This window comes from Passer domesticus, chromosome 12 (assembly GCF_036417665.1).
Source record: "Passer domesticus isolate bPasDom1 chromosome 12, bPasDom1.hap1, whole genome shotgun sequence".
NCBI lineage: Eukaryota > Metazoa > Chordata > Aves > Passeriformes > Passeridae > Passer > Passer domesticus.
In genome coordinates, this window is record NC_087485.1 from 7,390,099 (window position 1) to 7,407,987 (window position 17,889).

Below are 17,889 nucleotides of genomic sequence, written 5' to 3' on the forward strand. Positions count from 1 at the left end.
GGTTTGTCGGTGCTCAGCCTGGCAGCCCCAGATCCCGGGAGGCTGGGGCTGGGGCCTCGGGATGCCTGTGGGAAGGGTTTGTCTGCTGGCAGGCCGTGCATTTCCCATGGCTCCCTGATAATCGAGTGCACGGACACATTTCAGAGCTGTCGTGTAAATACTGCGGAGGGACTTCGCCCTCCAGCACATCATGGAGGGTCAGGAAGGCAATGGGGGTCAAACGCCCTTTGGGGAGAGGCAGCATCCCCCTGGTGCCTCCAGAGGTCTGGGAATGCCCCCGGATATCCTATGGCATCTCCAAGTGCAGTGTTTTCACATACTCCCTGGGGCTCTCCTGCTATCCCCCAAGATAATCCCTGGGGGTTCCTACGCCGCCACGGAGGCAAACCCCCACCAGTGCCACATCTCCAGGCGTCCCTCGGGTCTCCCTCCTGCAGTCCTGGGGCACACGGCGCTGCTCCCCGACCCCCTTCCCCCCATCGAGCGCATCCCCGAGAACCACCGGGGCCGCCTCCTGCCCTCCGCTCCGCCATCCCCGCGCGTCCTCCCGGAGCATCCCCGGGGCTGACCCCGATGGTCCCCGCAGCCCCCGGCCCCGCGGCGGGCGGCGCATGTGCCGCGCAGCGCCCGCCCCGCCCCGCCCCCGCCACCGCCCCGGCCCGGAGCTGCCCGCGCCCCGCTCCGCGCTCCGCTCCGCGCCGCTGCCAGGGGGCGGCGGGTCCGTGCAGCACCCGCGGAGGGCGAGGCAGGGAGGCGATGCCCCGCCCGGCTCCGCCGCCGCTCCGCCGCTGTGCCCCCCCCGCCGCCGCCGCCCGGGCGCCGCCCGCCCCCCGCCGCCGCTGAGCCTGGCCCGCCGCCGCGGCCTCCCCCGGCGGCGCCGCCCGCCCCGGGCTGCCGCAGCGCCGCGATGGAGACGGCGGAGAAGGAGTGCGGAGCCCTCGGCGGCCTCTTCCAAGCCATCATCAACGACATGAAGGTAGGGGATTCCCCCCCGCCCCACCCCGCGCCCCGGTTTTGCTGTCGTGACAGCGCTCCCCCCGCGCCATCCCCGCAGCGCCCGGCTGCCCCCGCGGTGCCCGTCCCGCCGTGGGTACCGGGGCTCTGCTCCCCAGCCGCGAGATGGGGATTGGAACCCCGCGTCGGGTGTCGGAGCCGGTATCAGCCCCACAGCGAGTGTCGGGGTCCCACATCGGCTGTCAGAGCCCGGCACGGGTTCCCAGAGCCCCACATCAGCCCCTTACTGGGCATCGGAGCTCTGTGTTGGCATCGGAGCCCTGGAGAGCGCAGCCCCCCATCATCTGTGTATCCAGCGCTGGATATTGGAGCTCCATCCTGGGGATTGCAGCCCCACATCATCCCCAGATCCGTCGCTGGCTATCGGAGCCCCGTTCTGGGTGTTGCAGCCCTGTTATCCTTCACTGGGTATCAGAGCACCATGTCGGGCATCAAGGTCTCACACTGGGTGTCAGAGCGTGGCACTGGGTGCCAGAGCCCCACATCAACCCCATAATAAGCCTCGGGGCCCTGCATTGGGCACTGGAGCCCATACTGGGGATCCTGGCTCCATATCAGCCCTGTATCCATGCCCAGGTGCCCGAGCCCCTTGTCGGGTGACACAGACCAGGCATCACTGCCCCTCGCCAGGTACCACTGGCCCCACACCGGGCATTGCCACCCACTTCAGGCATCATGTTGTCCCTGTCCCCCCTGCCCCATGCCCAGCCTGGATTCGTGTCAGACCCAGTGGGGCTGGCACCAGTGGAACAAAAAGGTCCCCCAGCTCCTTGATCCCATTTCCTAACCCGGGAAGAGGATATTGCCTCCACCCTCCCTGGGAGCAGGATGGGGCCATGTTTAAAAAAACCTTTTTGTTTGTTTGTTTTCATTTAAAAAAAAATTAAACTAAAAATGCTGGGGGGCATTTCTGACCGGAGGCTGAGTGGGGAGGAGGGGACCAGCCATATTCCTTCATCTTGGGGGACCAAAATTCCCACAGCCAGCTCCAGTGCTGGGGTTTAGCCCTAGTCATTTTTGGGAGGCAAACGCTCTCTTCCTCCTCCTCCTCCTCCTCCTCTTCCTCTCTTCATGCTGCAGACCCGTCCAGACAATGCTGTCATTGCCAAAGCAGGGGAGGGGGGATAAAAAAAAAATAAAAGCCGTGCTGGGAAGGAGATTAACCCCTTCGAGGGGCAGTGGTGGCTCTGCAGCCGGACTCTGGCTCAGGGCTGGGAGAAAAGCTCCAGGGAGAAAATCCCAACTCTCCCCAGGGCAGAGGGATCCAGGGCTGGTGCAAAACTGAGCTGGGGTGATCAGCTCCCTCCCCCAAACGCCTTCACCCCAGGCAGCCCAGCTGAGTCCTAAACTCCTGGGGGGAGTCAGGGCAGCCCCTGCCTCAGTTTCCCCATTCCCCTGCTGAGGCTTCAGAGAGGATAAGCCAGCCCAGAGCTGTCACCTCCCAGGGACATGCCCAGCACCATCCGGATGCGGTTGGACTGTGAACCCCTCACCCGAGGAGACCGGGCTGGAGTCAGTTTCATGTCATTTGAAGCTAGAAAAGATTAAAGAAAAATGAGGAAAAAGGAGGAAACCTCCACCACACTGCAGCTGGGCCTCAGCTCGTCCCCTGCACAGCCCCGGCCGAGTGCCAGTGGCACCTGAGGGTGTGCTGTCCCCAGCTCCCAGCCATGTGGGTGTCCTGGCACGGGCACTGGGGGACAAGTAACTCTCTGCTTGAAGGACTGCTGGCATTGATGTGCTTATGGTCCTATGGCTGGGACCCCTGTGCTGGTCACAGGGCAAAGGGACCTTATTTTGGTGGTGGATGGCTATTTCAGCACCCCTTGGCCTGTGGTGGGGAGAATTTGTTTGTTGGTGACAGTCCCTAAGCTGGCTTCATTCCTGTTGCCTCTCCTCGTGTGCTCAGTGTCCCTGAGTGACCTTGGCATGTCCTTGTGCCCATTGTCCTCTTCCCCATCCTCCTCATGCCTGGCATCACAGGGGTTTGGGGGCATCACAGCCTGCTCCTTTCTACAGGGGAGCCTCACTTGCCCTGCCCAGGGTGGCCAAGGAAGGTAGCCCAGAGCCAGTGGCCCAGGAATGGTGGCCCAGTCCTCTGGCAATGACAGTCCCTGGGGACCCACAAGGAGGGAATCACTGCCACAAGTGTGAAGTGGCACCCTTAAACTCTTTCTTTGCTGACTCATGAGGAAATAGGGGCTTTCAGGGTCCCAGAAAATGCTGGGCTGGTCTCATGCCCCCTCAGTGCAAACCCTGTCCCCAAAGCTGCCACCAAGCCATAGTGCCGATGGGGATGTGTGGCAATGTACACGTCCCAGCCTGGTGGCTGCCCTGGGGGAGTTTACAGATGCCTGTCACTGCCATCGGATGGTGACACCAGGATAGCACTGGGATTTTGTCACTGGGACAGCAGGACCAGGATTGACCTTGCTAGGATAGCAGCACCAGCATGGCTTCACCAGGATGATGACACCAGGACTGGCCCAACTGGAATGGCTTTGCTGGGATAGTAGCACTGGGACCAGCTTCACTGGAACTGCATTGGAATGGCCTTGCCAGGATAGTGGCACCTGGATAGCTTCGCTGGAATGATGGCACCGGTACTGGCCATGCAGGGGTGACACCGGGATGGCCTTGTTGAGACAGCACCAGGATTAATCTCACCAGGACAACATGGACTGGCCTTGCTGGGATGGTGACACTGGGATAGCCTGGCTGTATGGTGGATCGGGATCAGCCTTGTTGTGATGGCACCAGGATGGCCTTGCTGGGATGGCACTGCAGCTGGCATTACTGGGAGAGTCCTCACTGGAATGGCACCAGCATGGTCTACTGGGATTGGCTTCACTGGGAAACAGTGACACTGGGATGGCCTCACTGGGATGGTGGCACTGGAAGTGCCCTGGGATGACTTCGCTGGAATGGTTGCACCAGGACAGCCCTGGAATAGCCTCGCCACAAGGGCAGTGGGGATGGCCTTGCACAGATGGCCTTGCCAGGAGTGGTCTCATTGGCACAGCACTGGGGTGGCCTCCCAAGCACCTGTGCCCTGTCCCTGTCCCCACACAACTGCCCCATTCAGGGCTTCAGGGACCCCAACCTGCCCTGTCGGTCCCTGGGCTCAGGGGAGGTGAGGACTGGGGCTCCCCTCTGTGGGACTGGAGCTCTCCATGATGGTGGGTTTGGCCATCAGTGCTTTGGGGAGAAGCTGCTGCTGGAGGTGTCTCCTTTACTGCTGGCCAGAGTCTTAAAGATTTTTCATTTCATGCCCTCAATGAGGAAGAAATCACTGAAAATCCTGAGGTCTCCATGCTCTTTAAGTTTGGGTGGCCAGACTAGAAAGGGAAAAAATCAGAAGGGAAAAGAGTTGTGCTCAGCCTTTAATTAGCCATCAGAGAAGCTACTGAGCTGCCCTGTCTCTCTGCACCAGTGAAGGAGGGACCTGCCCTGACTGGGGAAGCAGTGCAGGGGGTGAGGTCCCTGTCTCTCACCATCACCCTTCCTCCTTGCAGAGCTCCTACCCCATATGGGAGGATTTCAACTCGAAGGCCACCAAGCTGCACTCCCAGCTCAGGTGAGTGGCCAGAGGTGGGGTGGGACATGGGGGACCCCCTCCTCACTGGCACATCCCAGGTGTCCTGCGCCCACTGAGCTCCCCCCTCGCTCTCTCTGCCTCAGGACCACGGTGCTGGCCGCAGTTGCCTTCCTGGATGCCTTCCAGAAAGTGGCTGACATGGCCACCAACACCCGAGGTAGGGTCCTCTCTCCTAGGGGTGGGCCCAGGCTTGTCTGGGCAGGGGGACAGGTGGTGAGTGTCCCCTGTGGGGTGTCCCCTGCCCACATTTCTGGGGTGGACTTCAAGCAGCAGCTTCACCATCCACAGGGAGATGTCCAGCCTATCCACCAAGGTGGAGCATTCCCTGGGAAGCAGCGTTGGAAGGATGGAGTGGGGAGGGGGAAGGAGGTGGGCACCCATGTGGGTGCTGCTCCTCACCACCCATGGGTGCTTAGCCACATTTTCTGGGACATTCAGGGTGGCTCAGCCCCACGTCAGTGTCTCCTGCACCCATCTCTGCCCCTCAGGATGCACAATCCACCTTCCTTGTCCCTGGCACCCATCTGGGAAGTTCCATGGGGGGTCCCGGCTGCTCCGGGGGTCTCCAGGGAAGGGGAATTAGCTAGAGGGAGATTCAGGTGTCTGAGCTTCACTGTTTTGGGGACAAACCCTAACTCACCAGGGTTTGGGTGACTGAAACCCAAGTGACTGGGAGGTGACTGAAGAGCCAAGGCTGCTTGTGGGGTCCCCCTTACTGTTGGGGAGTGAGAGGAAGGATCCCCGGACCCTCTGCGGGTGCCCGCTGGCAACGAGGAGCCACTTCCCACGGCTCGGCTTCTGCCAAGCAGATGGTCCCGGGCTGGTCCGCAGACTGCCGGCATCCAGGCCATCTGGAGCCACGCGAGGAGGAGGAGGAGGAGGCAGCAGCTTGAGCCAGGATCAGCTTTGCCTCCAAACCCACTAGCCCACTGCACCAGGGGGATTAGGGCTCCTCCAGCTCCCTGTCAGCCCGGGCAGTCAAAGCAAGGAGGAGGCACAGGAGCAATGCTGGGGACAGCTGGGGACCAGCACCACAGGAGTCAGTGTCACCCTGTGGTGCTGCTGTACCTGCAGGGCTTTTTGGGAGGGCGGGCAGCAGCATGGGGAAACTGAGGCACTGGGTGGGGGCTGGCTGTTGGCCTTGCACACAGTGCATGAGAATCGGATTAGAAGCAGCAGGAGCGGGGATAAGAGCATTAGGAGCTGGATTAGGAGACTACCCCAGTGTAGGAGAAGACCATGGCCCATGGGTTCCCCTATTTCCATAGCGCTGGGGGACTGAGGGACATCCAAAATTCCTGCAAAGGGGTGCGAGGTTTTTTTGGAGGCTTTTTTAGGGGAGAGAAAGGCTGAATGTCACTCCTTAGTTTGCACCCAAGGATTTTTGGTTTCCGTTTTCCGTGGGAATTGCCAGCAGCACTGCCACCATGTGGCCGTCCTTAGGCTTCAGTGTTAACAGCGGTTTCACCTGAAAAGGATGCTCCTGCTATCTGCTGCTGGCAAATATCCCCCCGAGAGGTTTGGACTCCCTTTTTATCCACTCGGGATTGTGCCTGGAGGTGTGGAACAGAGCTGACTGCCTGGAGCTAAGCCAGGGTACCTCATCACCTCCCTTCCCTGCCCCCCCAGCGCCAAATTTAAGACAAACCAGGAAAAAAATGAGAGCAGGTTCTAATTTCAAAGCCTCCAGAAGAGATATCTAGTGTTTCATGTATTAGTTAGTGGATTATTATTTATTTATTTGTTTATTTTGTGGATTTATCATGGGGAAAAAACAAGCCACCTCCTTCCTAAACTGTCCCCAGTGCCCAGTGCATCCCAGCACTGATCGTGCCTCTCACGAGCCACCCTCCTCCCACTGTGCAGACTGGGCTGGGACCGGTGTGGGGGTGTCCCTGTCCCTTGTCAGCAGCGCTTTGTCCCCACCAGGTGCCACGAGGGACATCGGCTCGGCGCTGACCCGGATGTGCATGCGGCACCGCAGCATCGAGGCCAAGCTCCGGCAGTTCACCAAGTAAGCAGCACCAGGATCAGCTTTGTCTCCAAACCCACGGGCACTGGGCACACGGCCTGGCCAGGCTTGTTCCCTCGCTGAAGAAGGGGATGATGCTGGGTGCTGGCCTGGCATGGCATGGGGGAATGGCTCCCCCCTGGCTCGGCGCTCTCCCACACTCTCTGCTTCTCTCTGCCTCCTCCAGTGCCCTCATGGAGAGCCTGATAAACCCTTTGCAGGACAGGATTGAGGACTGGAAGAAAACTGCCAATCAGCTGGACAAGGACCATGCGAAAGGTACGAGGGGGGCGGGATGGATCCGTGCAGGGTGGCTGCGCTGCTGGGCAGGGGTGCCCTCTGACAGCACTTCTGCACCCCCAGAGTACAAGCGAGCACGCCATGAGATCAAGAAAAAGTCCTCTGACACCCTCAAGCTCCAGAAAAAGGCTCGCAAAGGTGAGAGGGGGTCTCCCGGGGGGTGCCCCCACCAGCCCCTCCGCAGCACCCCCAGCCAGGGCCGGTATCCCGGCTGTGGCACTGCCAACCGGGGGGTGGGCACTAGGGGGGTCCTGCTGCCCCCCTGTAGAAAGGGAGGTGCCAGCACGGCCCCGGGGGTGGCGGGGAGGCGGGGCATGCGCCCCAGCCTTCGGCCTCTTTTCACACGTTTTCTCTGTCTCCTTCTCTCTTCCCTCCCCTCCACATCCTTCCTGTAGAGCTACTTGGTAAGTGAACTGCTGCCCCCCACCACCGGCCCCCTCTCTGCTTCCTCATCTACTTCCCCCAGTCTCCCCAGCCTCTGTCTGTCTGTCCGTCCATCCATCCGCTCCCTGTTCCCACCCTCACCCTGCTTTTAGCTTAGCTTAGCCTGCACCCCATGTCCTGAGGCGATGCCACACTCACCGTGTGGCAGCCCAAGGGGTCCTCTGGTCCCAAGTGCCGGGGATGGGGTGTCAGAGAAGCCCCTGCCCTGGGCTGCTGTGGGGTGAGGGTGTTCCTGGACCTTCCAGGGAGAGGGGCAGAGTGGGAGACCTATGGTATGTGCTGGAGTGTGAGGATGGGGTGATGTCCCCAAGCTGGGGGAATGGCCTTGGCTTGGCAGTGGCACCACCAGCAGACTGGGGAGGGTGTCAGGGGAGCCCAGTGCTGACAGTGCCCCATCTCTCAGGGAAGGGGGACCTGCAGCCCCAGCTGGACAACGCGCTGCAGGATGTCAATGACATGTACCTGCTGCTGGAGGAGACGGAGAAGCAGGCGGTCCGCAAAGCCCTCATCGAGGAGCGGGGCCGCTTCTGCACCTTCATCACCTTCCTGCAGCCCGTGGTGGTGAGTGCTGGGGGCTGGGAGGGTTGAGGGTGGTTCCTTCTGCCCAGTGGGTGCTGATGCTCTCTCTTGTCTGCCCTCAGAACGGGGAGCTCACCATGCTGGGAGAGATCACCCACCTGCAGGGCATCATCGAGGACCTGGTGGTGCTCACTGCTGAGCCCCACAAGTTGCCCCCCGCCAGTGAGCAGGTCAGCAGGGGGGAACCAGGGGTCAGGGGAGCAGGGGCTATCTTTGAGGGGACTGAGACCCCATCTTTCCTGCAGGTGATCAAGGACCTGAAGGGCTCTGACTACAGCTGGTCCTACCAGACGCCCCCATCCTCACCCAGCAGCTCCAGCTCCCGCAAGTCCAGCATGTGCAGGTATGGTGAGGTGGGCTCCACACCCAACCACAGCCAGGAAATCCAGCCCTCTTCGTTAACCTCAGTGGGTTAATGATGCTTACAGCCTTTGGGGATGCTCACAAGGTGCATGTCCACCTTCTCATGTCCGTATGGGCAGGTGGCTCCCATTATTATGGAGGAATTGTTCTTGGCACACTGGGCAGGGCTGGTGGACCTATGGGCAGGATGGGGGCCTGACACATGCCCTGTCCTGGGGTCTGGGGATGATGTGTGCTCTGCATGGGTGTCTGGGAGCAAGCACACCACCTCTGTCATGTCCCCCAGCCTGTCCCCTGCCGCAGGGCCACCCCAGGAGGCAAAGGGACACCCCCAGGAGGACTACATGCCTCAGTTTCCCCAGGCTGGGATGTGTGGCAGGGCGCTGGCCATCCTGCCACCTCCGAACCTTTGTCTTAAATTCTCTTTTCCTTCCTTTGTCCTGCCCACCGGCGTGTCCCCGTCCCCCCGGCGCCCCCCCAGCAGCGTTAGCAGTGCCAAGGGTGGCATGGCGTGGCCCGGCGGGGCTCAGACCTGCTCACCCAGTTCCACCTATCGCTACCGCAGCCTGGCGCAGCCCCCCGCCGCCGCCACCCGCCTCTCCAGCGTCTCCTCCCACGACTCCGGCTTCATCTCCCAGGACGCCGCTTATTCCAAACCGCCTTCCCCCATGCCCTCGGACATCACCAGCCAGGTACAGGGAGGGTGCTCCGTGCTGCCAGCCTCCACGCCTCACTTTCCTCTGCCATAGAATGGGTGGGTGGTGCTGGGTGCAATGCAAGGGCCCAGTGCAGAGGTGGTGAGACCCATCCTCAGAACTATTTCCATCTGTGTTGGCATCACGGGAAAAAAATATTGGGAATGTTGAGGGTGCGTGCCATAATTGTGGGCATCCTGGGCCACACGGCAGAGAAACCCTATCAATGAATTCCTCCAGGGATGAGGCACAGATATCCCTCTCCCTGTGCCAGGAGAACAGGGTGTTTCCCAGTCACCACAGCCCCCTAATACCCAGCTTGTGCTACCCACCAGGCAGCATGAAGCAAAGCTTCCCCTTCATGCTGCACCATCCCCAGTGCCAAGGATGCTTCAAGATCCTCAGGGAGTTGCCATTCCCACCTGTCCATGCTAACCTGGCATTACCAACCCAGCAAGGTCCCCTCTCCCCAAAATACCTCTTGGCTCTGCATGGCTTGGGGTGAGAAGGGGGAAAGGCTGGGGTAGTGCGTCATCCCGGTTCTTGACCCCGCTGCCAAGGTCGCATCCTGCTCACCATCCTGCAGGCCCAGCCAGAGGGGAGGAGGGCTGGGGGCCTCGCCCAGCCAGGGAGCTGTGGGTGCTGCTCTAACCAGGGTCATGGCTCTGGCTTTGCTTGCTAACTGCCTCTTCTCTCACTTCCGGCTCTCGGCTCGTCACGGCTCAGCAGAAGTCCTCCAGCTCGGCGTCCTCAGAGGCATCCGAAACCTGCCAGTCAGTTAGCGAGTGCAGCTCCCCCACCTCGGTTAGTCCTTGCCATCCCACCAGGGCTCCATTTCACGCGTGGTCCCCCCTCACTTCATGGGGTTCAGCCCCCAGACCCTCCCCTCCCTTCCCGCATGGGGCAGAGCATCCTGAGCAGCACCCGTGGCTTGACACGGGGGACATCAGCTTGAGACCTGCCGCGCTCCTGGTCCCAGTGTCACCAGCATGAACCGCATGCCTTGCCCGTTGCAGGACTGGTCCAAGGCCAGCCCCTATGACCAGCCGGTGGTCCCTACCCTGCAGCGGCGCAAGGACCGCGTGGAGCACCTGCGGGAAGCCGAGATGGGCTCTCCTGCTGGGGGGTACCCGGGCATCGGAGCCGAGGACGCTCCCAGGCCCCGGATGTCGCCGGCTACAATCGCTGCCAAGGTACCAGCTGTGGCAGGGAGGGCTCAGAGGTGGGGGCTCCTGGGAACTCCCAGAGGAGGAAGCAGGGTGCTGACAGTGCCCTTTGCCCCAGCAGCATGGTGAGGAGGTGTCCCCTGCCGCCAGCGACCTGGCCATGGTCTTGACCCGTGGGCTGAGCTTGGAGCACCAGAAGAGCAGCCGGGACTCGCTGCAGTACTCCAGTGGCTACAGCACGCAGACCACCACCCCCTCCTGCTCTGAGGACACCATCCCTTCCCAAGGTACTGGCACCAGGGGTATCTGGGACCACCTGAAATAGCACTTAGAGTGGGGAAGGTCACAACAGAGGTTTTGGTGATCCTGGGGCACAGCTGTATGCTCTGGGTGTCATAGCATCAGGCTACTGTGTAGGGGCTGGTGCCACAAATAACCACAGCTTTTCCTGGTGATTTGGGTCTTAGCTGGGGCTCAGTGGGTGCAGTTGTGCCAGGAAGTGCTGTTACAGGTGATGTGGTGATGTGTCTGTGCACAGAGGTTGAGTACATGTGGAGATGGTGGGTAGGTGATGGCAACAGAGTCTGTAGCTGGAGATCAAATAACCACATCTGTTATGATGTTGGCGTGATGATGGCTGAGCCAGTTATGAGCATGTGGTGGTGAGAGTGGAGATTGGCTGTGATCGTGTGGTGATGGCTGTGATTGGGGTGGTGGTAATGGTGACACTTGGGTTTGGTTGTGATTTCAGTGTGGTGGCTGGGGTGACTGTGCTTTCCCTCCAGTGGTGAAGTTTGTGTTTGATGGTGAGCATGTTGTGCCAGCAGTGACTGGGACAGTAGTGGTTGTGTGACGATCATGGCAGTTGAATTTGGTTGTTGTTGTGCTGTGGTGGAAGTGGCTGGGGCTGGCTTTAATGGCATAGCTGAGCTTGGCTACTCCCTCCCTCCCCAGGCTCCGACTACGACTGCTACTCGGTGAACGGCGACGTGGAGTGCGACCCCCAGAGTGACTTCGACAAGTCCTCCACCATCCCACGCAACAGCAACATCGCCCAGAACTACCGGCGGATGATCCAGACCAAGCGTCCCGCCTCCACGGCCGGGCTGCCCAGCGGCTCCAACCTGCCGGCCGGCACCACCCCGGGGGTGGCCACCATCCGCCGCACGCCCTCCACCAAGCCTTCGGTCCGCCGCACGCTCTCCAACGCCGGCCCCATCCCCATCCGGCCCCCCATCGTCCCCGTGAAGACCCCCACGGTGCCCGACTCCCCTGGCTATGCCGGCCCTACGCGGGTGGGCAGCGAAGAGTGCGTCTTCTACGCTGACGATGCCTCTCCGAACCCCCTGGATTTTGCCAAAGCTTCGCCCAAGCGGCTGAGCCTTCCCAACACCGCCTGGGGTGGCGGTGCCATGGAGATCTCTGTCTACCCCGGCGCCGGCCAGCACCTCTCCGCTGAGGAAGAGGAGGACCAACAGCTGGCTGCCAACCGGCACAGTTTGGTGGAGAAGATCGGGGAGCTGGTGGCCGGCGCCCACGCCCTGGGGGAAGGCCAGTTCCCCTTCCCCACCGCCCTCGTGGGGTCCGGCCCCAGCGAGGAGACCCCCGCGCCGCCGCCCGCGGCCTCCATGGACCCCCCGGCCGAAGACATGCTGGTGGCCATCCGGCGCGGGGTGCGGCTGCGCAGGACCGTCACCAACGACAGGTCGGCCCCGCGGATATCGTGATGCTGCCCCGAGCCCGCCGTGGCCCATGGACCCCGGGGACAGCCCTGCCTCCCCAGGAGCCCCCACCCGCCGGCGCCCGCTGCCCTTCCCTCTCTGCTGCCCCTGCTTCCTGCCCCTCTGTCTGTCTGCTCCTGCCCTGCCCTCTCCCTATGTCCCTCCTTCACTTGCGCTCTCTCTGGTCCTCTTTCTCCTCTTTTTCTCCTTTTCTCCTCTTCTTTTTCCTATTTTTTCTGCTTCTTTTCCTTTGGCTTTTTTTTTTTTTGTTGTTCTTGTATGTCACTTTCCCTTCTCTTTTCTTATTTTCTTCATTTTCCCATTTTCCTCCTTTTCTTCTTCTTGTCCTCTTTTCCTCCTTTTCTCCTCTTCTTTTTCCTATTTTTTCTGCTTTCTTTCCTTTGGCTTTTTTCTTTTGTTCTTGTATATCACTTTTCCTTCTCTTTTCTTATTTTCTTCATTTTCCCATTTTTCTTCTTTTCCTCTTCTTGTCCTCTTTTCCTTTCTTTTTAGCACTTTTTCTTTTCCTTTTTAACACTTTTTTTTCCATTTCTTTTTAACTCTTTTTCTTTTCATTTCTTTTTAACTCTTTTTCTTTTCATTTCTTTTTAACTCTCTTTCTTTTCATTTCTTTTTAACTCTTTTTCTCCTCTCTTCTATTTTCCTCTTTTTTTTCCTTTCCTTTTTTTCACCTCTTTCCCTTTGTTTCTCTGTTCCCCTCTGGCTTTCCCTCTCCTCTGTGTTTTCTGTCCCCGGGCGCAGGCGGGTGGCCCCAGCCGCAGCAGGAGAGGATGGTGCCAGCAGGGCACCGTGGAGCACCAGGAGCACCAGGAGTGGGGGGCCCTGGCCCCATTCCCCCCAGCTGCCTGCTTGGGGCCAGCACAGCTCAGCCTCATTCCAGGGGGGCAGAAGCAATGGGCTGGGGGTGCAGGGGGGGAAGAAGAAGTGGGGGACATGTGAGAGGGTGGGGGGGCTGGGGGTAGAGGCACTGCAATCCCCTCTGTCTTGGGGGGACACCGGGGTGCAGGGACTGAGGGTGCTGAACCTCCACTTTGCCCTGCCTCGCAAGGATCACTTGGGACCCCCTGCAAACCCCTTCCCCTCGCTCAGCACCCCCAGACCCCGCTCAGAGGCGGGTCCAGGCACGGGGGGTTTGGCTCAGAGCCCCAGGCAAAGCAGCTTTCTGCCGGCGGCTGGAGGAAAGCACAACCCCGGGCCCTGCTGTACATAGCCCCGCGCCCGCTGTCCGTCGCACCGCAGCCCCTCAGCCCTCCCCCTTAGGAATAACAGTTTAGTTCTCTGCCTTCCCCTTCTCCTGCCCAGAACCGCTGAGGCCAAGTGACAAATGTTTGGGTTTGAGGGAGGGGGGGTCTCTTATTTTGTACAGAAAACAAAAATTCTTTGGAAAAGAAAAAAAAACTGACCTGTCTTTCGACTGAAGTAACTTTTCTGGTGCTGTTGTTAACTTGGTCCTTATTCTTTTCTTTTTTTTTAATTTATTTTTTCCCCTCGTGTTCCCGCCTCTGCCGCCGCTTCCCCTCTCCCTGTCCCTCTGCCACGTTTCTTTCTCTTTCTTTCATTCCGTCTTCTCTTTTAATTTTTTTTTTTTTTTCTGGTGGTAATTCCCCTCTTTCCCCCCCTCCCCCGTTTTCCATAGTCACTGCTACAAGTAACGAATGCACTGTGAAGATTCCAGTATTAATAAAGGTTGTACTGTAATTAATAGCCTTGCCTGTGCTCCTGTGGATTTTCTGCTTCTCTGGGGTCACCCCAGGAATGGGGAACAGGTGAGAAGGTACCGCCGCCCCTTTGGGTTCCCATGGCTTGAGGGGGTGGGTGTTTTGGGGTGTGGAGGACTGCAGCAACCCCATGGTCAGGCTGATGGGTGACTCTGGGATGCAGAGGAACATCCTGCTGCCCGTGCCCTCCAGAAGAGGGGGTGCAGGCGGTGCCCCCCGCCCCGCCCAGCCCAGCGGCTCCCGCAGCGTTCCCGCCTCCCGATTATCGAGGCCGATTGCCAAACCTCGCTGGGGCAGCAGAGCCGGCTGTGGGAGCGCAGGGGATGGAGGGGCTCAGCGTGGGCACTGTCCTGCTGGCCGGCTGCGACGGGGGGCTGGGCCTGGGGCTGCTCAAGGGGCTGCTGGAGCAGCCCAGCCCACCCCGGCGCATCTTCGCTGCTTGCCTGGACCCCCAGGGCAAGGTAGGGAGGGCACGGGCACAGGGGGGACAGGAGGGAGCCAGCGCTGGGATGGGTGCCGGGGATGCCACGGTCCCACCTGGAGCTGGGATGCTGAGTGTCAGCATCCTGAACGGTGGATGGTATGGAAAAATACATGTGTATACATAGGTGTGTGTGTGTGTACATTAGATATATATATATATTAGATATAGATATAGATATAGATAGATATCTAGATATATATAGATATATATATACACATGTATTTTTCCATACCATTAATATATAAATAATAATATATATAAATAAAAATATATATAGAATAAATAAATATATACAAATATATAAATAAACATATATGTATTAAATATTATAAATACCTGTGTATGTATTAAATATGCGTGTATTTATTTTACCTCTCTTGGCACAGGTGTGTGCATGGTGGGGTGTACGGGGGGGTTGCTGGGAGTGCAGGGGGGGTTTGCTGTGAATGCAGGGGGTTTGCTGGGAGTGCAGGGAGGGTTTTGAGAGTGCAGGGGGGGTTTTGAGAGTGCAGGGGGGGTTTTTGAGAGTGCAGGGGGGTTGCTGGCAGCCCCGGGCCGGGGCCGTCGCTGCGGGGAGCTCTGGAGCCGCCGGGCTCAGCCAGGCGCGGAGCAGCAGCGGCTCGCCCCAGATCGCTCCCCCTGGACCTTGCTGTGACCTGCCGGCTGTGACACGAGGGGCCACCCTCTTCCCACCCGGCACGGTGCAGCCCCCCCGTTCCGTGAGCTTCCCCGGGTGACCCCCTCCCCCGTTTTCTCCACCTAGGCTGTTAACGAGGTGGCTTTGGGCTTTCCCAACGTCGTGATCCTGCCTCTAGGTAAGTGCTGGGGCGGGAAAGGGAAGAAGCGTCTCAGGATTTAATTGCAACCGTGGGTGGCTCCGGGAAATGCCACCAAGCAGGTGGGTCCCTTGGTTTGGCTCAGCTCAACCAGGTCACTGATGGGACCAGGAGGATGCTCAGTGGCTGGGAGTTGCCTCCTGCCACGTCCTACAGCAGCTTGCCAGGATCATGGCCACCAGCCTGTCCCCAAGCCCTCCTGTCCCCTTGCAGATGTGACAGACCCCAACAGCATCAAGGCAGCAGTCAGGAGGGTGCAGGCAGAGGTGGGAAGTGCTGGCCTCAACCTCCTGATCAACGACACCGGCACCACGCGCCGCAGCACCTTGGCCACCGAGACAGCAGAGAACATGAGCCTGGTCTACACCACCAACACCATCGGGCCCCTGCAGACAAGCCAGGTGAGGACACACCGACCCCTGCCCCAAACACTGGCAACAGGGAGGAGGAGGATGGTGGTGCCTGAGGTCCCATCCCCTGCAGGCCTTCCTGCCCCTGCTGAAGGAGGCGGCTGAGGCCGCAGGGCAGCGTGAGATGAGCTGCAGCAGAGCTGCCATCATCAACATCTCCAGCATCCTGGGCTCCATCGAGGTTGCAGAGGCTTGGCAGGAGAGGCAGGACATCTGCTACCGCTGCAGCAAGGTACTGCCCCTGGGGGATGGGAGGAGTTGGGGGTCATCTCCTCTGGGGTTCCCCCCCGGCCCTGGCATTGCCAGATCATGGTGCTAAGGAGGGGAATTTGTCCTCCAGGCTGCTCTGAACATGCTCACCAAGTGCCTGGCCCTGGAGTACGGGAGCAGCGGGATCCTCTGCGTGTCTGTGGATCCCGGACATGTGACACCTCCCTTGGAACAGGGGATGGTGAGTGATGGGAGGTGCATGGAGCCCTGGCTCAGCAAGGTCCCACGGGCATCCATTCCTGGGGGATCCCTTCCCAAGGCCACCCCTTCCCATGAACATCCCTTCTCAGGGATGTCCCTTCACAGAAACATTCCTTCCCACAGACATCCCCTCCCATGGGCACATCCCTTCTTCATAGGGTATTTCTTCCCATGGACACCTCTTTCCCATGAGCATCCCTTCCTGAGGCATCCTTGACCATGGGCATCCCTTCCCTGGGCACCCACATCTGGGTGCAGGGTGCAGTCCCTTGGTCCCACAGTGGCTGTGCCACCACAGCAAAGGGACAATTCCAGGCGCTCCCCCCCAGCCATCCAATTTCTTCCCAATTTTTTATTTCCTTTCCCATCCTGATGGTGTGTCAGCAGAGGGCACCCTGGTCCTGCACTCAGCTGTCCCTTACCCTGCTCTGGCTGACATCCCTCTTTTAATTAGGGATGAAGAAATTAACCTCCATCCTTACAGCACTCAAATGAGGGACAATCAATTTGTGCAAAGCCGCATTCCTTGGCTGCTGGAGCATCTCCAACTGCTCCCAAACCAGCCCAGCCAGAGCTGGCATTCCGCCACACCATGGGTGGGACTGGGGGTGTTGGGATGGGGAATCTTGGCTCACTCTTCCCTTGCCCTCGGGTGTGACAGGGCCCGGTGACGCTGGAGGAGAGCGTGCGGGGCGTCCTGCAGCTGCTGGCCCAGCTCTCAGCCAGCAGCAATGGCACCTTCTGGGACTGGAGAGGGCAGAGGCTGCCCTGGTGAGAGCAGCATCTGCCCACTGAACTCAAATAATTAATTAAAGTGAATTAATTGCCTTTTCCAGGCTCACTCTGATTTTCGGGGGGGCAGGATAGGCAGAGGAATAAAAACACGGATGCACAGGTTGGGGGATGAGAGCTGGATTTGCTGCCCCCCTGCCCTGGGATGATGATTTGTGCCAGGCAGCATAAGGAAGGATGCTCCAAGTGTGTTCCTGAATCCAAGGCATCCCCTGGGGCCAGGAGAATGCCCTGGCTATCCTCACTCTAGGGCCACAAGCCATACTGTTCATGGGGACATCCCAGACAGCCCCAACCTCAGCCTTCTCCTGCTGGGCCTGCTCACCCCAAAACCAGCTGGCCTTTCCATGCCCACCCCAAAAATGCTGCCAGGCATTTTTCTTGCTGATTCAAGGTCAGCAAAAGTTCTTCCTGTTCCAGCAGCTTGGGGCTTTCACAGCAGGAGATCTCCCAAGTCTCAGCACAAGCCTAAAGATGTCTTTTGAGACCTGGGCAGGGCGTCCTGGGCTGACCTTCCCTAAATCCATCCCTCATGGCACACCAGGAGATAACGTAAACAAGCTCCCATTCTTGATCCTGTGAGTGCTTTCCTGTAGAGGCTCTCAGCTGTCGTTTTTGAAGCCATCTCTCAAAAGAGAGATCAGAAGAAAATGCACAATACCTCAAGTGGGCTGGACACGCAGCCCACTGCTGTGGGGATGCTCTGGGAAGCCTGGTAGGGGTCACTTTGCAGGGACAGCTTCAGTTTCCCCACAGTGGAGGAGGATGAAGGACCATTCCCACCTTTGACACGAGGAAATGGGAGGTTGGGCTCAGCTCCAAGGGCTGAGGCAGCCCAGGTGGGTCCCTGGACCACACAGGGACTCAGTTAGAGCCAGCAGGGATGGGAGAGAGGGTCCCTTAGTTAAAGCTCTTATCAAGCAGTGGATCTACTGGTGGGTTTTATATGAGCTCTGCGTGGGCTTTATATAAACAGGAATCACCACTAAGCATGAAGGGAGGAGGAAAAGGAGGAGGAGGAGGAGGAGGAGAAGGAGAAGGAAGACGTTGCTCCACTCATGCTGCAGTGCCCATTGACTCACGAGCCTGAGCCATGAATACACCAATTAAGGTCTCTAATAGCTGAGGAGGGTAATTAACTGAGCTGTAAAGGGGGGAGGCAGCCCCAGTGCCTCCAGTGTGCTGCCTGCACCACACCACCAAGCACAACAAACCAGTCCAGATGTTTCCTTGCTGGGGAAGCAGCCGGGGCTGACAGAGGCAGCT

The 17,889-nt window shown here is 59.2% G+C and overlaps 2 protein-coding genes across 12 annotated transcripts; both read left to right on the forward strand.

The window, feature by feature from the left end:
* The first annotated feature begins 677 nt into the window (after positions 1-677).
* MTSS2 (MTSS I-BAR domain containing 2) lies at positions 678-13,616 on the forward strand. Of its 10 annotated transcripts, none has more exons than XM_064387235.1 (15): positions 678-976; positions 4,530-4,591; positions 4,696-4,769; positions 6,542-6,626; positions 6,811-6,902; positions 6,987-7,061; positions 7,319-7,327; positions 7,771-7,928; positions 8,009-8,116; positions 8,192-8,289; positions 8,794-9,001; positions 9,734-9,808; positions 10,021-10,197; positions 10,289-10,457; positions 11,125-13,616. In XM_064387235.1, exons 1-15 carry the CDS (start codon positions 908-910, stop codon positions 11,895-11,897), a joined length of 2,232 nt encoding a protein of 743 aa, XP_064243305.1. In that variant the 5' UTR covers positions 678-907; the 3' UTR covers positions 11,898-13,616. The 10 variants fall into 10 exon arrangements, with proteins under 10 accessions (XP_064243305.1, XP_064243308.1, XP_064243307.1 ...); XM_064387238.1 differs by having other exon boundaries at positions 8,875-9,001; XM_064387241.1 differs by having other exon boundaries at positions 680-976; positions 8,791-9,001.
* LOC135279757 (C-signal-like) lies at positions 13,540-16,798 on the forward strand. Of its 2 annotated transcripts, none has more exons than XM_064387246.1 (6): positions 13,540-13,678; positions 14,878-14,929; positions 15,164-15,351; positions 15,434-15,592; positions 15,701-15,811; positions 16,493-16,783. In XM_064387246.1, the coding sequence occupies exons 1-6, from the start codon at positions 13,568-13,570 to the stop codon at positions 16,604-16,606; spliced, it is 735 nt and encodes a 244-aa protein (XP_064243316.1). In that variant the 5' UTR covers positions 13,540-13,567; the 3' UTR covers positions 16,607-16,783. The 2 variants fall into 2 exon arrangements, with proteins under 2 accessions (XP_064243316.1, XP_064243315.1); XM_064387245.1 differs by lacking the exon at positions 13,540-13,678 and adding an exon at positions 13,736-14,091 and having other exon boundaries at positions 16,493-16,798.
* Positions 16,799-17,889: the final 1,091 nt, after the last annotated feature.